This window comes from Xenopus laevis, chromosome 5L (genome assembly GCF_017654675.1).
Source record: "Xenopus laevis strain J_2021 chromosome 5L, Xenopus_laevis_v10.1, whole genome shotgun sequence".
Taxonomy (NCBI): domain Eukaryota; kingdom Metazoa; phylum Chordata; class Amphibia; order Anura; family Pipidae; genus Xenopus; species Xenopus laevis.
The window spans coordinates 6,404,760-6,429,350 of NC_054379.1; the positions used below are offsets into that span (position 1 = coordinate 6,404,760).

At 40.0% G+C, this 24,591-nt stretch overlaps 1 protein-coding gene across 3 annotated transcripts in view; it reads right to left on the minus strand.

Moving 5' to 3' along the window:
* ttc7a.L (tetratricopeptide repeat domain 7A L homeolog) overlaps window positions 1-24,591 on the minus strand; it is a 212,277-nt gene that overhangs the window by 145,659 nt on the left and 42,027 nt on the right. For all 3 annotated transcript variants that reach the window (XM_041562490.1, XM_041562488.1, XM_041562489.1), the window contains exons 7-10: window positions 23,193-23,353; window positions 22,679-22,742; window positions 21,804-21,941; window positions 17,880-17,963 (exon numbers count right to left, since the gene is read on the minus strand). In XM_041562490.1, coding sequence (XP_041418424.1) covers window positions 17,880-17,963; window positions 21,804-21,941; window positions 22,679-22,742; window positions 23,193-23,353 — 447 coding nt within the window. The remainder of the gene's footprint in view (window positions 1-17,879; window positions 17,964-21,803; window positions 21,942-22,678; window positions 22,743-23,192; window positions 23,354-24,591) is intronic.

A 24,591-nucleotide genomic window follows, 5' to 3' on the forward strand; every position in this document is an offset into this window, starting at 1 on the left:
TGGTTTTGCTTCCAATAAGGATTAATTATATTTTAGTTGGGATCAAGTACAAGCGACTGTTTTATTATTATACAGAAAAAGGAAATAATTTTTAAAAATCCAGATTATATGGATAAAATGGAGTCTATGGGAGATGGCCTTTCCATATTTAGGAGCTTTCTGGATAACGGGTTTCCGGATAGCGGATCTCATACCTGTACTTCAATATGGCATTGTGTCCAACCTGTGTCCGTCCTGATGTGGCCACAACCCTGGTATAGCAATCTGTGTCCTTTTGTTTTTTTAAATTGAAGCTGGAGTCATGTTTAAAATCAAAACACGCAATGCGCAAAGTGAAAAAACAAAAAGTTGCTGCAAAACAGCCCTCATTAAAAAAGCAAAAGCACAAATCCCAGACCCCCAGGTTAAAAGGCCATGAAGGACAAGGTCTTCAGATCTCACTTTATTGCAAGGCTTTAGGGAGACCCCTTTGGTCTTCAGACCTTACTCCCCACATGGTTTGGAAGGTCCCTTTGTCCCAGTCCCTATGGGCTCAACCTTGAAACCGAAGGTTCCATCTAACGCACCCACAATGGGGTCAGGGTTCAGGGGAAGTAGGAGCCTAATGGTCACATCCCTCACTAGATCTTAAAGGGGAAGGAAACGTAGTCGGCGCAAACCCAACACCCCCCCTCCGGTGTGTTGCCCACCCTCCCTCCTCCCCCCGGCCTACCCGTCCCGCTGGGCAAATGCCCCTAACTTGTTACTTACCCTTCTGCGCAGGGCCAGTCCAGGGAGTTCACAGACGACATCTTCTTCCACGCGATCTTCTTCCTGCTTTGACCGGCGCATGCGCAGTAGGATCATTTGCCGGTACGATCTACTGCGCATGTGCATGACTTTTGGCGCATGTGCAGTAGATCCGTACCGGCAAAATGATCCTACTGCGCATGCGCCAAAACGCCGTTCACAGCAGGAAGAAGATCGCGTGGAAGAAGATCGCGTGGAAGAAGATGTCGTCTGTGAACTCCCTGGACTGGCCCTGCGCAGAAGGGTAAATAATAAGGGGCATTTGCCCAGCGGGACGGGTAGGCCAGGGGGGAGGAGGGAGGGTGGGCAACAAACGGGAGCGGGGGTGTTGGGTTTGCGCCGACTAGGTTTCCTTCCCCTTTAAGGTCTTCATCAGGGTAAGAATATACAAAATACAAAAAAGGCCTTTTTCTTTTCTGTATTTTGTATATTTTTCCCCCGATGAAGACCTTAATTCTCAAAACGCGTAGGGCCAATGTTTTTGTAATATTTTTCTTTTGATGGAATAAAATGGATTAACTTTATTCTTGAGTGTGCACTCTTCACCCCTTTTGGAACCTTACGAGCAGAGAGCAGCAAGATCCAAAAAAAAAAAAGCACACAAAGATAAGATGTAGTGACGTACAAAATGTGAGATAAATGAATAGAAAAATCATAGTGAGGGTGACTGTGTATGGCCCAGCCTATCGGCCAAAATTTAAAAATCGCTTAGCCTCAGCCAAAAAACCAGGGCATAAGAGCAGTGGCAGAAATGAAGTGAGGATACGCTGTGCCTGTGCCAAGAGGAAACACATGAGGTATGGGCAACTCAAGAACTAGGGATGCACTGAATCCACTATTTTGGATTTGGCAGAAACCCCGAATCCTCCATGAAAGATTTGGCCAAATACCGAACCAAATCCTAATTTGCATATGCAAATTAGGGGTGGGAGGAGGAAAACATTTTTTACTTACATACAATTTAGAATTTGGTTTTGGTTCGGCCGGGCAGAAGGATTCGGGCGAATCTGAAGCCTGCTGAAAAAGGCTGAATCCTGGCCGAACCAAATCCTGGATTCGGTGCATCCCTAGAAGCACTCGAGCTTCAAAAGCTGCCCCTCCCCTGGAGAGACCAAGTTCCTCTCATTGCTTTGAACTTTCAAATGCCATTTTGACCTATAGAGCAAACAGCAGTGCTGAGCATGATTGCCTGTCTTTGCCCCATGATACAATTTCCATGCGGGGAGAAAGACTTCAGACTTCATTATTTTTGTTCCAGCATGGAAAATAAATTGTAGCATCCCAAACCCCCCGTAGTTTGATAAATCAGCCCCATAATTACAGCGCTTGTAGAATTGATTTCCTACTAATTTTAACTGGAAATGTGATAGAGAAATATGTTTTGCATCTGCTTCTACTGATAAAAAATGCAAAGTAATTATCCGATAAAGAAGGATGAAATGAAAGAACTACAGTAACAGCCATTGTGACTTTGGAAATCTGCAGCTAAAGATGAACCTGAATTTATTGATGAATCTGGTTTGCAGGAGGCTTGGATTGTTGAGGGGGATGTGATCTAGTCTAAGGACATTTGCTTTTGCAAATAACAATCATTTAGAAGAACATATGAACCTTGGAATGGAAGAAATAGCCCACATTTGTTATTGGTTTTTCCACTTTCATGGATATAATGAATTAAATTAACTTATTCTTGAGTTGTCAGATACCAATAAGAAATATTCTTTCTTCTCTTAAATGGCAATTTCATAATCATGGCAAATAAAAACTTTCATGGAAATCAATAAAAATGGGACATCCAAAATGTATTTCCCAACACTTTTGAAACTGTGACCTCACTGACCTGCATTGTCAGTAGTTGTGAAGTCATGAAGACCTAGATAAACTACTTTTTTAATATGCTTATCATGGAACCAGTTGCCTCCTTGTTAAAATAATCATTATACAACCAACTGCCATGTTGTTGATATAAGCATCATAGAACCAACTTCCATATTGTTGACAAAAGCATCATAGAGCCTACTGCCACTTTGTTGATATAAGCATCATGGAAACAACTGCCATGTTGTTGATATAAGCATCATAGGACCAACTGCCATGTTGTTGATATAAGCATCATAGAACTAACTGACATATTGTTGATATTAGCATCATAGAACCAACTGCCATGTTGTTGACAAAAGCATCATAGAGCCTACTGCCACTTTGTTGATATAAGCATCACAGAACCAACTGCCATGTTGTTGATATAAGCATCAGAGGACCAACTGCCATGTTGTTGATATAAGCATCATAGAACTAACTGACATGTTGTTGATATAGGCATCATAGAACCAACTGCCACTTTGTTGATATAAGCATTATGGAAACAACTGCCATGTTGTTGATATACTCATCATAGTACTAACTGCCACTTTGTTGATATAAGCATCATGGAAACAACTGCCATGTTGTTGATATACTCATCATAGAACTAACTGCCATGTTGTTGCTATAAGCATCATAGAACCAACTGCCATGTTGTTGATATAAGTATCATAGAACCAACTGCCATATTGTTGATATAAGCATCATAGAACTGACTGCCATGTTAATGATATACTCATCATAGAACTAACTGCCATGTTGTTGCTATAAGCATCATAGAACCAACTGCCATGTTGTTGATATAAGTATCATAGAACCAACTGCCATATTGTTGATATAAGCATCATAGAACTGACTGCCATGTTGTTGATATAAGCATCCTAGAACCAACTGCCACTTTGTTGATATAAGCATCATAGAACCAACTGCCACTTTGTTGAAATTAGCATCATAGAACCAGTTGCCTCCTTGCTGCTATAAGCATTATGGAACCAGTTATCACCTTGTTGATACATCATGAAACCAACCATGGCCAAAATACTCCAATTGTGGTTACAGAGTACAAGGCACATGACAAGAATTCGTATTAATTACGTCAGTAGTTTGTTTGGCTGTAAAAGAGAAAATAGAAAGCCTGGAGAATACCTGGAACAATTGCTGTGGGTGGGGGCGGGGGGAGGGGGGTTCTGTGATGTCCATTGATTTAAAGATTCCTTTATACAAAAAGGCCTTTTACTCTCTGTTAACAACTTCGCTCTACAAACCCTTTCATTGTCCATGGAACATTTTGAGAAGATGCCATAATATTATCAGGCGCCACAACGACATAATTGAGACAGGCGTTAGGAGATTTTCATTGCCCATATTATACCGTCTCTTCCACTAAAGCAACTATAAATAGCTGACATTTTTAATCTCACATCAGAAGTATTTCTAGAGGAGATGTGTCACAGAGACATGACTTCCATTTATACGTGCTTTGGAACAAAAATAGCTAATCGGGGAAACAGAACGAGAACTCCTTTGTCGGCATCATGCAGGTCACTCTGTGACAAAACGTTCCCAATTAATAAAATCAGAGGGCAACCCTTGTAGAGCGTCATACAGTCTGTTCATTCACAAAATGCCTTAAAAGAACAGATTTTTGGAGGAAGCTAAAATGCTTGAGTACATCCTTATGGTTTTTAGGGAAAGTGACACAGTAGATAAAGCAGATAAATCAGGTAAAGACAGTTAGCAACTTTAAAAATAATATATAGTACCATATATAAAACTATATGTGTTTTAAAGGGGACCTGTCTCCATAAAAAATAATCTAGAATTTGGTTTTATTGTGATTGTCAAGCAAAATAACCTTTCCTTACACTAAGGGGGTTATTTCCTAAACACAGAATGCAAAAATCTAGAAAAAAATGAGTGATTTTTTTTTATAAAATCAGACTTTTAAAAAAAATCACAAATTTTTCGGAATTTATTAAACCCTGAGGATTGCCTATAAGTCAAGGTTGCATATTAGTCTATGGGAGAAGTGCCAATGATTTTTTGATGTGCGCTGGGTTTCGTGCAATACCCCAAAGTCTTTGGAGTTTTGGGGCAAAAAAGCACAACTTTTATAGCAGAGTTTGTAGCAGAAAATGTTGAGATAAAATCTAACTTTGATAAATAACACTCCAATTGCAAAAATCCCCAAAAAAGTAGTGACTCACAAATCACAAATTTGTAGGAATTTATTAAACCCTGAGGATGGAAAAGTCCGAATCTGAAAATCCGGCATCTCAGACCTGTTGAGGTTGCATATAAGTCAATGAAGTCCCAATGATTTTTTGATGTGCGCTGGGTATCGTGCAATCCCCCCAAGTTTTCAGGCAAAAAGTGCTTGTGGACCACCCATATAACTTTAACACCCTAAACCCAACCACTTTGAGGGTATTCTGTGGGTCCTACACACAGTGCATGACTCCATTATTCTAGTTCCATTATTTATAAATAAGCCTTCAGCTTCACAAGATTGGAGACAAATTATCTAAATTATTACTGTTGCCATCTTGTCTTACTATACCTGCAGATCCCAGTCTTCCTACAAACAACTACTGGTGCCATGGTTCTAGCCCAATGGACTCAAAGCAGGACTTATTTTGAAAATATTTGATTTGATTTTCATATTAAACTAATGAAATCAGAATGATAGCATATGTTATGCAGATGAAGAGATTATGTTATATTCAATACAATGGCATGATATTATCAAAACTGTATACCATTCGAAGGTGCTTATTTTTGAATTCCAGGCTTGAAGGCAAGTTTTGGTTGCATAAAAACCAGGTCTTGTGCCAAAAAGAGCCTCCTGTAGGCTGCCAGTCCTAGCGGCTCCCCAACCCCCAAACTCATTTTATATTGGAATGTGGCTCATGGATAAGAAAGGTTGGGGACCCCTGACTAAAGGCAACCCTGCTTATATGAGGAGCTGCTCAGGTCTAGGTACTATCACTTCAATTAGCATGTGACAAATTAAAAAAAGGATAAGGTGTAAACAGTAGAAGAAGAAGAGACAGTAAAAGAAGAACATAGACAGGGAAATATGGGAAGGGTGACTGCAATAGATGGCTGGTGCCATTGGACAATATCAACACAGAAGATATGTCTTTTTGAAAGTTCTATATTCCATCTTTATTATACAACTTGCTCTCCACCTGTGCTCATATGAATACAAAATGAAACCTTTAAGTCAGATCATTTCAGAATTTGAATAATTGTGCCAATGTTTCAGTACTGGAGTATACACTGTCCTTAAATCTCCTTGAACTTTCTCCAATGGCTACTCGCTACATACCATCACTATGGTACAAAGACCAGGCTACAAAACAATGAAAAGGTTCAATGCGAGCAGTTTATCTGCTTTTTATTCTGAATTCTTCTTCTATTTCGGATTAGTACAAACATCCCCAGTATGTATCACATCATTCCCTCGAGGAATATTTACTGCAGTGCAACACTTTTAGACTGGATAGGTTGTTATACCAGGAGATCAATAGTTATGTTTGTCTTAATGCCAGTGATAAAAATGGATCAATGTTGAGATTCTAGAGGTTATTGACTGATTCCAAGCATTCTGCATTATTAGAATTGCTATTGCATATATACAGCAGCTACAGTGATGCCTACCATTCAATAATATTGGTGGCTGCCATCTTTGGCCATGTTCCCTGCAGGAACCTTGGTGATTGGTGGCCAGCCACAATGCCAGTATGCATTCTTTTGGTCCAATCACAATAATCCATGCTGGGGTTGGAAGGGCTGGAGCCAAAGATGGAGGCTTTGCAGTTCAAAAACCAATACAGGAGCAAACTCATGAATCAGAATAAGGGTCAAAAGATGTGTCAATGGAGGTGACATCAAATGACTTCCAGGTTGTCTATACAAAAGCAGGTTCTGGCTGCTGCATTGGTGAAGCAAATTTTGGAAACTTTGCTTGTCTTTAACAGAGGTATGAGAACTGTTATTCAGAAACCCATTATCCAGAAGAATTACAGGATTGTCATCTCCCATAGACTCAGTTTTGAACAAATAATTATAATTTAAAATATCCTTCCTTTTTCTCTGTAGTACTAAAACAGTTTTTTTTTGTACTTGATTCCAACTATCCTATTGGGTTTAATCAAAGTATGGCTATCCAAATAGGGAATAGACCTCTTATCCAAAAAACCCCAAGCATTCTGGATAACAGGTCCTGTGCATGTAATGGCTAATCTCTTTAACAGGTTAAGAATTTCCCCTTGCCGGGTCACCACATCCATCCATTAGATTGCTACTGTCAAGTAAACAGCATTTGACGTCAGAACCCATTTAATACAGTAAACACTAACACAGATATAACCGGAATAGTACAGAAAGGACAAGTGAAAATTAAATTCCCAAGTCTCACGTTAGCACTGTGTAAGTAAATGCAGGTTCTATGTCAAGTCATTATTTAAAGCACATTCTTTAAGGTCTCCCAGACAAATCAGGAAGATCTTCAATGTCAGAATATCATGTGCAATCAATCAGGCTTGTGGTACGACCTACTGGTTTTCCAACAGTCCTGATTCTAAAAAGACATCTGTAATTACACAACGCCATAATATGGGGAATTGGCAAAGCAATTAGGAGAGACATTGTAGGGGAGGAATACAATGAATTCCTGCAAATGAGAAATTCCAGTATAGCAGGTAGGAAGGCTACATTTCCATTTGCCCTTTTCCAGCCTATAAATCAACTCAACCTTAGGAAAAACAGAAACATGTCAAAATCAACACAATCCATCCCACCCAAGGCCATTTATTGTCAATCACCAGCTAATGTGTGAGAAGAGTCTATGAATGTCTTGAAGTGCTTAGCTGCTTTTTACCATGAGACATAAAAACTGAAGGGATGGTCAATGCAGTATTCCACTGGTAGGCTGCCCATGTTGTACACCATGAGTATATTACATAAAGCATTCATTTAGCACATACTCTGGAAGCATTGGGTGCCTGTTCTGTTGAATGCATCCAATTAGAGGTACGAATGCAAATAGAAACCATTATGATTATCATTGCAATAGAAAAATAAATAATTTAGGAAACAAAAGGGAAGGGGAAAAGTAAAATGTAGGGGAGGGAAAGAAAGAAACTGAGAGGAAACTAAAGGAATGGAGATGACAGGGCACAAAAAGAAAGAAGAGGAAATAAATAACAAGGAAAGGAGATGAAACAAAAGGAATGAAGAATAGAGGGAACAAATTGAATGGAGAGAAAATAAACAAGGAAACAAAAGGAATAGAGGAGGAACAAAAGAAAATAAAAGGAATAAATAATAGAGGGAACAAAGTAAATGGAGCGAAAATAAATGACAAGGGAAGGAGAGGAAACAAAAGGAATAGAGGAGGAACAAAAGTAAATAAAAGGAATAAAGAATAGAGGGAACAAAGTAAGTGGAGAGAAAACAAACGACAAGGAAAGAGAATCAACAAAAGGAATAGAGGAGGAACAAAGGGAAAGAAAATAAGAGCAATGAAGAATAGAGGGAGCAAAATAAATGGAGAGAAAATAAACAATAAGGAAAGGAGAAGAAACAAAAGGAATAGAGGAGAAACAAAAGTAAAGGAAATAAAGGAATGACGATTAGAGAGAACAAAGTGAATGGAGAGGGAAAAAAAACCAAAGGAGAAGAAACCAAAGTAAAGAAGAGTAAATATACATAAAGGAGAGGAAACAAACAGAAAGGAGAGATAAGGAGAAGACAGTAAAGAAAGAAAGGGAAAGAAATGTATTGACTATGACTGTTCATTTCACAGTTGGAAATGTTTCTATCTTAGTGCCAGGCATCTGAGTATAACCCCATTCAGTCTCACTATTCAGTGGCTTGTGAGTATAATAATGAGACATATCGCTGGGACCATACCCAAGACTGATGCCCAAATACACTGGTGGATATTCTAACCCTCCTCTCTGGATCTATTTGGGGAAACAGAGGACGGCTGATCTCTTCTAAGAATTCTGATTCCCAAGAATCCGTTTCATCCCTGGTTTCCTAGCAACCCGTCTCCTCTTGTGCAAGGAAATCACCAGAAGGGAAGAATAGTGTCCCAGAAAAATCCATACGCTCTTGCCACAATATATATTTTTATACCTCTCTACGTGACCTTTTCTGATCAGACGCGCACTATTTTTCAAGAACGTTTTGCATTTGTAAATATCGCATGCCCGGAATACGTTTCTCACTTGCAGTTCAAACAAAATTCCCCCGGGCTGATATTGAAGATCGTCGGCATGATTTGCAATAATTAAAATATATAAATACGGTATATTTAAGCATTTTACTGTCATGTTATGGAGGCCCGTCCTCATACAGATATAAGTCGTGTTTTCCCTTGATACCGATGAGCAATTTATATCGTATAAAATTGGGACAATACTGGGCAAATATTCTCCCTTCCTTAGTGTAGCTGGATACTGAACTGCACCTCTCGCTCTGACGTTAAATTCTCAATGAACTGCGCAGGAAACGGGTATTTCAACCGACTATTCTGACCCAAAATTTGAAGTTCCGCCCGTGTGAACGAAACCCTATTTCCTATCCATTTCCCACCACTCATTTCTATGCATTACTAAACATGGGACGCTGCACTTTCCCACAGGGGTGGAAGGGACTGGTTTTCTTCCATGAGCTGTGACATTCCAGTCGGGAACGACTTCTTCCAAATGGAACGTGGAATGCAGGAAAAAGAAAGTATGGCAGGGTTTTTTATTTTAAGAGGTTATTATGTATTTTTTTCACTATACAATACCTCATACTGAGCAGCATGTTGTTTTGTCTTGTTCCATACAAATACATAGGGGGGTTATTTATAAAACTCCAAATTTATCTCATTATTTTTTGAAATATACTCCGACCTAATCCGCATGGGTTATTTCTCCTTATTTATTAATACATTTTCCCCGAAAAATTCCAGTGTCTGAGAAAACGTGAAAAAATGATGAAAGTCGTATGAAAATTCGTATCGTACGAATGTTTCGCCTTAAAACTTTTTTTTTCAGATTTTTGAAAATCTTCAAATTTTTGCACAAAACCCAGCACAGATCAGGATATCTTCGGGACTTCTCCCATTGACTTATATACAACCTCAGCCAGTCTGAGATGCTGGATTTTCGTGATTCGTGTATCATAAATCACAAAAAATTCGAGTTTTATTTTTTACAAAAAATTTGGATTTTATAGTCAAAAAACCTCAAATGTTTTGAGTTTTTGGCATTGGGGCAGATTTATCAAGGGTCAGGTTTCGAATTTGAAAAACATAGAAATTCGAATTCAAAAAGACCAACGAAATTAAGTCAAAGTTTTTTGGCCGAATAGGTCTGTTTTCGATCGAATATTTCTGTTTTCAATCTAATTTGAATCGTACGAACCACTTTTTTTGTACAGGTATGGGATCCGTTATCTGGAAACCCATTATCTAGAAAGCTCCAAGTTACAAAAAGGCCATTTCCCATAGACTCCATTTTATCCAAATAATCCAAATTTCTGTGTAATAATAAAACAGTCACTTGTACTTGATCCCAACTAAGATATAATTAATCCTTATTGGAAGCAAAACCAGCTTATTTGCTTTATTTAATATTTACACAATTTTTTAGTAGACTTAAGGTACGAAGATCCAAATTATGGAAACATCCCTTATCTGGAAAACCCCAGGTCCAAAGCATTCTGGATAACAGATCACATACCTATACTTGATCCCAACTAAGATATAATTAATCCTTATCGGAAGCAAAACCAGCCCATTGGGTTTATTTCATGTTTATATGATTTTCTAGTAGACTTAAGGTATGATGATCCAAATTACGGAAAGATCCCTTATCTGAAAAACATTCTGGATAACAGGTCCCATAGCAGTACTTTGTATCTTACACTTCCCCATGAATGCATTAGCCCAACAGACTAAGACGAAGAGTTTCAGCAGGATAAAATGACAGACAGACAGACAGACAGACTAGCAGGTTAATTACTGAGCTGATCCCCCTCGTTGTCATTGTAAAATACCCTTCCACTATGTCCCATCATAAGCACGGCACTCATGTAATTACAAGGCCAGAGTATTCTATTAGTACATTATGGAATGTATATTATAACATAATATCTACTGCCCTTTCTCATCCTTGCTGAAAGCTGCAACTGTCATCTGCTGAGGAGGGGGGAGGGATTATTACTGCATTCACTACTGTGACCTACTGTCACTGCCTTGTCATGGAATTCTCTACTTATTGATGGCTTGGACTACGTATAGATTACTCCCATGACCTGAGTTATTTAGGGAGAAGTAATGGTTCTAAATATGCACCAATTCAATAAATTCACAATAAGCAGCTCTCTGGCCCAGGAGGAGTTACAGTTCTTACCATTAAAGTTGTTCACCTTTAAATGAACTGTTAGTATGATGTAGAGAGGGATATTCTGAGACAATTTGCAATTGGTTTTCTTTTTTTATTATTTGTGGTTTTTGACTTATTTAGATTTTTATTCAGCAGCTCTCCAGTTTGCAGATTCAGCCATCTGGTTGCTAGGATCAATTTTTTTGAGGCAAATTCACAAATTTATTCGCCACTGGGAAACGCGGAAATTTGCCATGCGTAATTCACGCCTATCACTAGATAGATAAATTCACCCATCGCTAGATATGAAACGCCAAATTACGGAAAGATCCTTTAACCGGAAAACCCCAGGCCTCAAGCATTGTTTATAACAGGTCCTATACCAGTTATACCAGTGCAGGGCAAAAGTTCATTATATTGTCATTCCATTAAAACACTTTCATTTTTTGGTGTTACTGTTGTTTTAAAGAATTTTTCTTCTTTCTGTTTCTTTAAATAGTCCCAGAATTACTGTAAACCAATCGCTGTCCCTGCTATGCAAGTCTCCTGGTCCAGCTTTAATCTCTGGTTTCCTGGAATCTGAGTCAGAGACTCAGCCAGTAGGCGGGACCTAACTGCCATCATGGCCGCTTACGTAGTGATTTTTTTTATTCAGCTCATGACGTTTGAGTAAAGCAGCGTTCACTAACACACTATTCCGTACACCATCTATTAAATGTCACCCTGTATGCCTTTTCATTTAAATTTAAAGCAGCCCTTAGACAGTGGTAGTCTACTATGCAATATAAATCATTAATGCCATCTCTTGGGTTACCAGCAGGTGAGGGAGAGTAATGTAGGTGTCAGCAGTGTTAATGACATGATCCCAAATTCTAGCACGTGTCACACGCATACACTCACACACAGATGAATAAACTCACACACACTCACACACTCAATTCAGACAAAATAATGCTACAGGCTGCTCTCCTTATATTCCTGTGCGACCAATCAGAAAGCAAAAATCCTTTGACATGGGATTTGATGACATTAACTCTTTTCATACCACTATATGAGTTTACTGCAAGCACACAGGGCACTATTCTCTCCCATGGCTATTTTCTATTGATCGATAGCGGCCATGCAAAGGCATCAGTGTGATCCGTTCAGCAATGGAGCTATTAACCCCCGTGCTGTCCGGCCGCTCACAGGAGGAAGATGACGCATTGCAGAGACTATGAGAGGAATCCCTTGGGACGGGATATGAAATGCTGGAGGAGACTCTGGTGGGAAGGAATTCCCTCTTTCCCTTAAAAGGCAGAGACTATTTGTAGCCTGTATCAGTTTGCAGGGACCTGTTTCTACTAGCGACCGGGCCAATTTATAAGCTCAGGAAAGAGATGAAACCGTATTACTTAATGGCAGTCATATCTGACTATTGCAAGAATGTTCCAAGAATACAAATGTGTTTCATAAAGAGCTGACACTGTACATCCCAGTCCGGCAGCAGCAGATACAGACCAGAGACCCCTGGATATTTATAACACTGTCTGTTTAAATCAGTTTTCCCCATAATGTCAGAGAAACCGCAGAATTAGGCAATTAGCTCAAGTACAAGCTACTATTTTATTATTACACAGAAAAAGGTATTCTTATTTAAAAATTTGAATTATTTGGATAAAATGGAGTCTATGGGAGATGGACTTTCGGTAATTTGGAGCTTTCTATATAATGGGCTTCCCCATTTAATCAAATTCACATTTTGAAACTGAGTCCTCTGTCAAAAGAAACAGCACATTTCTTTCCTTCTATTGTGTACTCATGGGCTTCTGTATCAGACTAACTGTTTTCAGCTTAAACCTCCAGGGCTTGGGCTTGAGCATGCTCAGTTTGCTCCTCTCTCTCTCCTCTCTCCCTCTCTGCTGTAATGAGCCCAGAGCTATGAGTGAGCAGGGAGAGACTCAGGCAGGAAGTGATGTCACACCAAGCTAATATGGCAGCTGCTATCCTAAACAAACAGAAAGAACTTCTAGAGCTGTTTACTTAGGTATGGTAAAGCATTCTGTAGAATAAATATAGTGTTATAGCTTGCACTATGGTGGCTAATCTATTGGCAATAAACTGCCTCTGTAGCTTTCCTTCTCCTTTACGACAAAACGATCCTATCAGGTTTATTAGTTGTTTACGTGATTTTTTAGTAGACTTAAGGTATGGATATACAAATTATGGAAAGATCACTTATCCAGAAAACCTGATCATTCTGGATAACAGGTCCCATATCTGTAACTGCATTACCACCAAAACTCTCCCCTACAAGCAACAGTCATCCTGCTACATTTTTTTATCAAGTTGACCACCACTTGTATCTCCAGCCTTTTCCACCCACCCTTTCCAAACCTAAACCCTAATCTCTAGGGCCTACAGAACTATGCAACGCTCGTCCCTCAATAACCAGCAATGTTTCCCCAAGGAAAGAGCTACGGTACATATTGATCAACATTGCTGCTCGCATGGATCACCTCCCACTGGAAGCTTTGCTATTAGCCTGCATTAGACCGCAACTGCCGACTGAGGAGACTGCATGGTCAATGGCCGCCATCTGCAGCCCAATAGTGAAGCAACCTGCAGAGATAAACCTGGAGCGGGTGTCCTAATCCTATAAGGCATGGCATTCAGCTGGCATTTACTCCAGTCAAAAGTAATCACGTGCCCTTCTCTGCCCTAAACTAAAACTGGCCCTGCCCTATGGGGAAAGAGCCCCTCGTATCTGTATCATAACACTGTCATCATGATATACAATCCCCATAGTGTTATATGACTATTGGAATGAATAATGGGGGTGAATAAAGATTAGTTACTATCCAGATCCATAGAGAGATACAGCCGCTGTATTACAATATGAAATAATCCGTAATTCACCATCTCAGCGCAGTTATCTGTCCCTGCACCAACTGCCCCCTGGCACATTTATTGCGGCTAGTCAAGTGCTCCACGAACCGGCAGTCGGACATTAGATATAGTCAAGGTGGTATTTTAAGGCACGGATCGGTTTCACTTTCAACTCGGATTTCAACCACAAGGAAATACAAACATTACTCACTGTCAGTTGGGATTCAGATTCAGGCCCGGCAGTGATTTATTGATACATGCGAAAATCTCTTAATGCGGCATATCGGATGGGAAAGTTTATCTAAGGCTAAAGCAGGGAAAGATATTTAACCTTTTTCCAGGAACTGACACTCAAAATAATCTATTGTTTTTCTGGGCATTTAGGAAACTGTCAGATGCCAGAGGAAAGGTGCTCCAGGTGCTCCTCAAGCCTTTAGATTTAGACACTATGGGGGTTATATAATAAAAGGCACTAAGTTTGCCCAGTAACCCACAACAACCAATCAGCAGGTAGCATTTACTGATCTTATTGGTTGCTATGGGTTACTGCTCCTGGGCAAACTTAGTGCCTTTTATTTCATATTGGGGTATAAAGGGCAACTGAAGAAGAGCTCAGAAAACAGGCTGATCATTAGGCTACATTGTTATTATCATTGCTTCATGGTTTCGATTCCTTTTCATCTTTATTCCCATCTTTATTCATCTTTTTTACGGTGGGTTTCACTCAAAACTTTGATTAAGTAGAAAGATTTTAGTTTTTTGGGCGAAAGTGCTCTAGTGATATCTACAAGGTGCTATCTCCAAAATAAAATTATAATTAAGTCAAACAAAGTGCTTTTAGTGCTTGCTTCAAAAGGTAAAATGATTTCAAATAAGGTGCAATGGTGTTTTCTTCAATCAGTAAGGGACAGGCCACACAGGGCATTTTGGGGAGATTTGGTCGCCTGGCGACTAATCGCCTCGTTTTTGCGGCGAACATCTCCCCAAACGCCTTCCCTGACTCTGTGCCGGCTAAAATGAAAAATTGCCGGCGCTAATCACATGCGGCGATTCGTTTCCGGAAGTGGCCCGTTTCTTATTCTGCAGATCATGGAGGTGAACCTTTGCAATACAAAGAGATGGGTTCTGCCGCATGAAGTGATGTCACTCCTGACGCGTTTCGCTAAAGTCAGCTTCTTTGGAAGCTTCTTGAAGAAGCTGACCTCAGCGAAACGTGTCCGGTGTGACATCACTTCCGGTCGCAGCAGTGAGTGAATGTACAGGTGAAACATATGGGAGAGGGAGACACTGGCAGAACAAGTCGAAAAATCTGTGCATAGACTTTCTATGGTTCAAGACACACACAGATTAGTGTAGTAACACTTTGGTGACTGCACTGAATATTAACAATATTGCACTAGGTTCTGTTATTTGTTTTTTCCCCATAGCCTGTGGCACTAATCTATAATTGTATCTTGATTTGATGATCCAGTGGAGGAACTGTGACAAAGATCGGCAAAGTAAAAAATTCTGAGGGTTTACTTTTCCTTTAAATCTTGCAAATATTTGTTGTTTGTTGCAATTTTACTCTGTTATACTGTTTCTCTCCAGGCCTTCTCCAATTCATATTCAACTCCATAGTAGTGCTTGGTTGCTAGCTAAAGTTGACCCTAGCAACCAGGTAGCTGCTGAAATTTCAAGTCGACGAGCTGCTGAACAAAAAAGCAAAATGTTCTAGAAACCCCAAAAAAAAAATTAAAAAAAGAGTCCAGGAATATCACTGTCTACATAATTCTAAAAATTAATCTAAAGGTGAACAACCCCTTTTACAGATGAATTAAACATAAGTGCTATAAATATGGTATATTTTATCTTAGTTGAATCTAAGGGATTTATTTACTAAACTCGATTTTTTTCTGGTCGAGGTTTATTGGGCAAAAATTTTAATTTTTCGAGGAAAAAAAACTAGAATTTTTGAGATTTATTATACCCCAATGCTGCAAAAAAGCTTGAATCTGAAAATCCGTCATCTCAGACCTGCCGAGGTCCTGTGTAAGTCAATAGGAGATGCCACTGTTGTAATTTGAAAAAATTTTGGTTTGCACTGGGTTTAACCCGATAATCCGAAAAATTCATTGTTTTCGTCAAAAACCCGAAAAAATGTGCGATATGGCAGAACAGCCTGAAAAAACGTATGATTTGGGTTTTTGCTCAATTTTATCGATTTTTCGAGTTATTTTAATGATAAATACGGCAAAATCAGGGATGGGAGTTTGGTTGAGTTTTTTTTTATTGAAACTATGAGATAAATTCGGATTTTAGTAAATAACCCTCTAAGTGTCCTTGTACACATTACACCTGACACACAGGCCTCCCGTGTAACTTCGTTTTTTCGGCAGCAAGACAATTACATATGATTTATTTGCAGGATATTAGGTCACATTTACAGAATATCTGCCTCAAGCAACACATCTCCCTCATACAATTCATCATTACAAAGTCAGAAAAAGCTGAATATGAAATTTATCACAGACACCAGACTCCTGGGCACATTATGAAAATCTTACCTGCAGCAAAGAGACAAGAGGAAAGGAGAGAAAAGGGTAAAGCAAAAGAGAAGGAGCCGAGGGAGAAGCAACGAGTGGATCAACAGAGGAGAAGAATGAGAGGAGGGGAGAGAAGAAGAGAAGGAAAGGAGAGAAACATTGGCAAATTGGGGAAGCAGAGGGGATCATGGGAATGAAGAACTGAACAGTGAAGAGAAGATCAGAAAAGAAGGGGACAGAGACGGTAAATGGTAAATGAGGGAGAGAAAGTGAAATCAAATAAAAAAGAGCAGAAAGAGGAGAAAATGAAACAAAGTTAAAGGGGTTGTTCACCTTTAAATTAACTAGGGATGCACAGAATCCAGGATTTGGTTCAGGATTTGGCCAGGATTCGGGCTTTTTCAGCAGGATTCTGATTCGGCCGAATCCTTGTACTCGGCTGAACCAAATCTGAATCCTAATTTGCATATGCAAATTAGGGTGGGATGGAAATTGCGTGACTTTTTGTTATAAAGCAAGGAAGTAAAAAATGTTTTCCCCTTCCCACCCCTAATTTGCATATGCAAATTAGGGTTCAGATTCAGTTCGCTATTCGCCCGAATCTCTCGCAAAGGATTCGGCCAAATCCAAAATAGTGGATTCAGTACATCCCTAAAATTAACAGTCAGTATGCTGTAGAGAGGGATATTCTAAGACAATTTGAAAATTGTTTTTCATTTTTTATTATTTGAGTTTTTTAAGCTTTTTATTCAGCAGCTCTCCAGTGTGCAATTTAAGATATCTGGTTGCTAGGGTCCTAATTCCCCTAGCAACCATGCATTGATTTGAATAAGAGACTGGAATATGAATAAGAGAGGCCTGAGTAATAAAAAGTAGCAATAACAATACATTTGTAGCCTTAAAGAGCATTTGTTTTTTAGATGGGGTCAGTGACCCTCATTTGAAAGCTGGAAAGAGTAAAAATATAAAAAAAAACTTTAAAAAAATGAAGGCCAATTGAAAAGTTGCTTAGAAGTAGCCAATGTATGACATACTAAAAGTGAACTTGGACCCCTTTAAACCCGACAATGGGGATGGGCTTAGAAATTGAAATCAGTGAAACTTCTGCAATGTTTTAGAATAGTAGAGTCCAATGAGTGCTGGTAGCGCAGTACAGTGAGTAGGAAACACATGAGCTATAAGTGTATATATATATATATATATATATATATATATTATATATATATATATATAACAAACAAGGGAAAGTTGTGCTCACCACTATTTTTTAAAAACATTAGGCGGGGGTGCAATGAGGCTGTGACCACAAAATACATATAGACACATACAAGAGTCCTCTGCACTCGACCCATATTGATATAATATATATATTGATAATGGGTTGAGTGCAGAGGACTCTTGTATGTGTCTATATATATATATATATATATATAATGTCGTGACTTACCTTGCCGCAAGATATCATCGACAGCCCCAACTGGTACCACAAATGGAATTCTCCAAAGGCGAGTTTCATAGCCCGTTCCAGGCACTGGAATATATGATATAAAAAGAAATAGGTCTGAGAATCCTAGGGGGACATAGCTAGGAGAATAAAAGATTCATCAATAAATTGGCAAAAAAAAACCATTTTTTTTATTTTCTTCCCAAAGTTTTACTTCCCCTTTAATTCTCTCCAGCCTGCATTTTCATCTTGCAATAGAATTTCAACTAATTCAAAGTTTACTGGTCCTCACTTGTAAAAAAAAAAAACAGCCAGGTTGTTGCCATGGAAACAACCTGGCTCCCAGCCCTAGTTTTTTTATTTTTTTTATATTTTAGGCAAACGGCCTACATTTATAGCCGTGCCGGCAGGGAGAATGTGACTTTCATAAAATATCATCTGGAGCAGTTAAAATGATATACAAATACATTTCTGACGTCCGGTGACTCCTGCCGGGTCATTGAGGCCAAAGTCACAATATAGTGATGGTGAAAGATTTAAAGGGCAAGTAACATGAACATTTTGTGTTGCAGCAGTCGTAACAAACATTTACCTTTCCCTCCTGTTCTCTGATAACCCCCCAATGTACTATAAATGTCCATGAATATAATATCTCTACAGTGGGTGCAGCTCTCTCGCTATTTAGGCTTTTACTGATTAAATCTAATGGCCCTTTCTGATATAAGGCTCCCACTACAAATCCATATCAGAGCTCAGAATGTTGCTTACACCTAACAATAGCACCCTGAGTTACAGTCCTGCAGCAAAAACCTGTGGTACCCTGTGGGTTGCAGGATGAAGTTTCGGGAGCGGGTATAGACACGGGTCGGCGCAGTGGCGTAACTAGATATTACTGGGCCCCACAGCGAATTATTTTTCAGGCCCCCAAAATTTTTAGCAGTTGACTTGTTTTACCAATATTTATTGAAGCTGTATATGAATTAGGGCCTCGTGGGGCCCCTATACCTCCTGGGCCCCCCTGCAGGCGCAGGGTCTGCTTCCTCTATAGTTACGCCCCTGGGTCGGCGGTTCTCCGGGTTAGCTGGTTGTGGTCTTCACAATTGCAAGTTACTCCTTTATTTCTGATCACGCCTACTTCTAATGATGTCACTTCCGGTTTACAATGACAGCACTTGTTTCTTGATGGTCAGCAGGTCGCGGATAAGGTACTTGCAGGTTGCAGGATGAAGTTTCGGGAGCGGGTATAGACGCAGGTCAGCGGTTCACTGGGTTTGCGGGTTGCGGTCTTCTCAATAGCGAGTTCTACTCCTTTTTTTCTGAGCACGTCTACTTCTAAAGATGTCACTTCCAGTTTACAATGACAGCACTTCCTGTTTTACTCCTTTTTCTCTGAGCACGCCTACGTCTAAAGATGTCACTTCCGTTTTACAATGACAGCACTTCCTGTTTTACTCCTTTTTTTCTGAGCACGCCTACTTCTAATGATGTCACTTCCAGTTTACAATGACAGCACTTCCTTATTTACTCCTTTTTTTCTGAGCACGCCTACTTCTAATGATGTCACTTCCAGTTTACAATGACAGCACTTCCTGATTTACTCCTTTTTTTCTGAGCACGCCTACTTCTAAAGATGTCACTTACGGTTTTCAATGACAGCACTTCCTGTTTTACTTCTTTTTTTCTGAGCACGCCTACTTCTAATGATGTCACTTTCAGTTTACAATGACAGCACTTCCTTATTTACTCCTTTTTTGTGATCACGCCTACTTCTAATGATGTCACTTCCAGTTTACAATGACAGCACTTCCTGTTTCTTGATGGTGAGCGGGTCGCGGGTCAGTTTGCGGATAAGGCGCTTGTGGGTCGGGTAGCGAGTCCAAGCAGATAAGTAGGCGGGTTGCGGGTCGGGTTTGGGTTTAACAAATTGGTTCTCCGCAGGACTCTACCCTGAGTCATCACAATGTCTGATGAAGCTTCATACAGTACAGCTTATGGGACCCTGGAATCTCCTAGAATGCTAAGAAATGTAGAACGGGTATGGTATCTGTTATCCAGAAAACCATTATCCAGAAAGCTCCAATTATGGACTGGTCGTCTCCCACAGTAGACTGGCCCCCCTTCCTGCCTCCCCTTTGCTCAGTGTTACCCCTGAATTGTCTCCCCTCTAGACATAGCACGAAGATTATGAAGAAGATGGAGCCGTGAACTCTGCTGCGTTGACTCTGCATGTGCCATCAGTATTTCTAGAGGGGAGACAATTCAGGGGTAACACTGTGCAGAGGGGGAGGCAGGGTGGGGGGGCAGTGGGGACTTTTGCCTAAAGGGGGGTTTATTCCCCCTCTAAGGTATGAAGATCTAAATTACAGAAAGATCTGTTATCCGGAAGACCCCAGGTCCCGAGCATTCTGCATAATAGGTCCCATACTTACCTGTCACATTTATACAGGTATGGGATCTGTTATCCAGAAGGCTCCAAACTACAGGAAGGCCGTCTCCCATAGACTCCAAATAACATTAATCCAAATTTTAAAAAGGATTCCCTTTTTCTGTGTAATAATAAAACAGTTGCTTGTACTTGATCCCAACTAAGATATAATTAATCCTTATTGGAGGCAAAACCAGTCTATTGGGTTTATTTAATGTTTACATGATTTTCTAACGGATTTAAGGTATGAAGATCCAAATTACAAAAAAATCCGTTATCTGGAAAATGCCAGGTTCTCGAGCATTCTGGATAACAGGTCCCATACCTGCACAGAGACAGCTGGAGAGACAGACAGACACTACATACATACTAATAGACAGTCTATTATGCACAGATTATAACCTATAATGATACTGTAATAAATACCTAATCAAGGTTGGGTGTATTTACCCTTTACTGCAGGGGGACAGAGTACTTTTTCAAGCTTGTTTGGGCCCTAAAGAATCTAGTCAGGATATTCACTTATTTTAACAGTATAATTCAGCTCAGGATAGCATTTGATAACAGCTCTGGTTTATTAAAATTGCTTAAGGACAAAATATAAATTTGTATTTGTACACTGATGCAAATTATAAAGTCGGGGGCCTTATTATATTATTATAATTTATTTAAATGATTATAATTTATAAAGTGGGGGACCTGGGAGCTTAGGGTTCTGTTATGAACACAAATATATTCCTGCCGCTCAATTCACTGAGCAACCTGCTGGGTGACAGCGCAGTCTGGGGCACCCTAAGGGCAAGGCCAGACGTGGCGTTTTTACGGTGCGTTTTAAAAAAAGGCTCCGTTGGGTGTAAATACGCATAAACTGCACTACCACTGAAACTAAGGGAAAACGCACTATGGCAATTCTCACAGGACGCTTGCAAGCCGAAATCCGGCACGGGATGCCAGTATTGGCGTTTTTCAGCAGAAACGCCAATACGTCAAGAAACTACCAAATCAATAGACTCTATGGGATCTGCACGTTTAAAACCACACTTGCGTATTTTAAATATGGCGTCCAAATTCTCGCAAGATAAATGTCATATATACGTTTTTCCGGCGTATTAGGCCAGTGACGTAATATGTTGCGATCATTCCTGCTCCATTTTGCATGTAAATAGCTTTTATATTTCTAACAAGCGGAATTATGGGGAAAGAGAACAATGAGAAGTGCATGTTGGGAAAAGAAACCTACGTGCTGAAAAACGCATGTTGATGTTCGCGTGTGGTTTCAGTGGTGTATTTACGCCTGACCGAGCTTTTTTAAAAACGCAACGTAAAAACGTTACGTCTGGCCTTGCCCTAAGAGGCTGCAAAGTTCAGCCCCAAGCTAATCACTGCTCCAGCCCCCTATTGAGCTCCATGTAAAGAGAATATAGTGCCTTTACTATAGGGATCACTAATAAGCCAGCATTATTCCTCCTCTCCCATTCCTGATGCATTAATGAAGACTGTACCTCAGAAAGCATGGAATACTGCCCTCTCCTGGCCATGGTGATGGTCAGCAGGTCGTACACGGCCGAGGCATTCTGCAGGCTCACGGCACGGTCCTCCTTTTGCTCCGGTGCTCGGCTGATAACGGCATCTCGGTTGGCCTGGTAACAGCAAATAACTGCCCATCAGAGTAGAAGCCATCGACAGGGGCAAGAAAAAGCAATGCAAGAAGAAGCCTTTCCTTGTCTCATATTTAAAGGAGTTTATGTTCAATTTCACTATGTTATAGAATAGCCAATTCTAAGCAACCTTTCAATTGGTCTTTATTATTTATTTTTTACACTTTCTGAATTTATTTGCCTTCTTCTTCTGACTCTTTCCAGGTTTCAAATGGGGGTCGCTGACCCAATCTAAAAATGAAGGCTACAAATATTATTGCTACTTTTTATTCCTCCTCTTTCTATTCAGGCCTCTCCTATTCATATTCCAGTCTCTTATTCAAATCAGTGCATGGTTGCTAGGGTCATTTGGACCCTAACAACCAGATGGCTGAAATTGCAAACTGGAGAGCTGCTGAATAAAAAAGCTAAATAACTCAAAAACCACAAATAATAAAAAATGAAAACCAATCGCAAATTGTCTCAGAATATCCCTCTCTACATCATACTAACAGTTAATTTAAAGGTGACCAGACACACGCAAACGCCATCCAATAAGAGGACTGCTGCCTGCAACAAACTGCCACCCGGCCACCTTTCCCCTTATAGGCGCATAGCGTGTCACTACAATTCCATATTCTATATACTGTACATCTGCATGCATATTTACACCACGGTTTGGATACCGTTACAGTCGGCAGTTGGATAATAAGCTTTGCAGCCGGGGCTTTCCAGCTTACCATTGATTCACTGATCAAAAGGAGCAGCAGAGCCTCCTCGATGTTGTCCTGAGGGCAATACAGGCTGAAAACAAAAACAGTTGAAAAATGAGGTTATTTACCACGGCTTCTTTTTAACGTAACCAAGTGCTAGAGCGCAGGTAGTAACGTGAGCAGCCATGCAAGATTCATGCGCCACCCAATACCTTTAGTCAGCTCCACTTCATTAGGCACGTTCGGGTTATTTACTTTGATGTGCTGCACCTCACAGCCTGCTAAATTTTATATATATTTTATACTATAAATTTTATATATATTTTATATTACACATTTTATATAATACAAATATATATACACCAACTGCTCTTCAAGGCTCCCAGTTGTGAGGGCGGTACATGATTTCTGCTTATTAGGGCAAAAAAAACGCTCAGAGAAGTGATTAATTTAATTAAAGATGATTCCAAGGGCAAGTGATGCAACTTTTCCAAATTCAAAGGGAGGAAAAATAGAGGAGCAGCAGCTGCGAGGGACGTACTTATCCCCGGTGTGGGTCTGCGGCTTCAGTCGGAGAGTGTTGTTGGGAAAAGATTGGGCGTCTTTGTTGAGGAGCTCAGGACGGGGGGCTTGCAGGGGGCTCCAGTAGCAGCTCTCACTTAAGGAATGGAGCAGGACTTCGGCCAACTGCTTACTGGCTGCCTGGGAAACAATGAGAAGCAAAGAGAAATTAGTAAACACGTGTAAAACTCGTGTAATCCCCTGAACCCTGGGTAAACTGCTGGGAATCCTACAACTGCAATAGGTCACATATAGGAAAGTATCGGTGTATCCGTCATTGAGGCATAGCTTCTAAATATCTAACTGACCTTCTCAAGCTTGGCTTTCAGGTGTATCTAGGAGAGCAAGTTCTCCTCATTCTCCCTAATTCTCACCCTCATTGTCCTTCAGGCTGAGTCCCACTTACCACTGCCCCAGACCTTCTCAGGGGAGCAGGAGCCCCACAGTTTGGGAACTACTGTTCTACTATGGACCTGCTCCTTGACCATCCTCTCCATCACTGGAAACCTTAAAGGAGTTGTTCACCTTTGAATTTTAGTATGAGTAGAGCGTGATATTCTGAGACAATTTGTCATTGGTTTTCATTGTTTATTATTTGTGGTTTTTGAGTTATTTAGCTTTTTATTCAGCAGCTCTCCAATTTACAATTTCAGCCGTCTGGTTGCTAGAGTCCAAATTCCCCTAGCAACCATGCATTGATTTGAATAAGAGACTGGAATATGAATAGGAGAGGCCTGAATAGAAAGAGGAGTAATAAACAGTCACAATAATATCACATGTGTAGCCTTACAGAGGCTTTGTTTCTCGATGGGGTCAGTGACCCCCATATGAAAGCTGGAAAGAGTCAGAAGGCAAATAATTTATAAACTATACAGATTAAATAATGAAGCCCCATTGAAAAGTTGCTTAGACTTGGCCATTCTTTAACATACTAAAAGTTAGGTGACCCCTTTAATAGGGCATCAATCCCCAGTATGAAAGATTCTGCTACTGGCCCAGTCTGCCTCCCTGCTGGACATTGTGGAGGGTCGATATCTGGCCGAAAGTCGGCTAGATGTCTATGGGACGGGACTAAAAATCTCGTCGGATCGCGGCCGCATGACTGTCCCTTCAGTTAGAGTTTCTAATATTAACGGACTCCTGCTGTACAAATATGGCAGCCCCCTCTTACAGGAACATGGGGGTAAGAAAGGTAATGTAAAAGCATCAGGCAAATACTTTAATGGCAAAATAATAAATAGTATGCAAAGACTATATGATATATAGAAAAAAAGGTTTTGGTGCCAGTATCTCTTTAAAGGGGATGTAAAGTCTAAAATAGAATAAGGCTAGAAATGCTGTATTTTGTAAACTAAATATAAACATGAACTTACTGCACC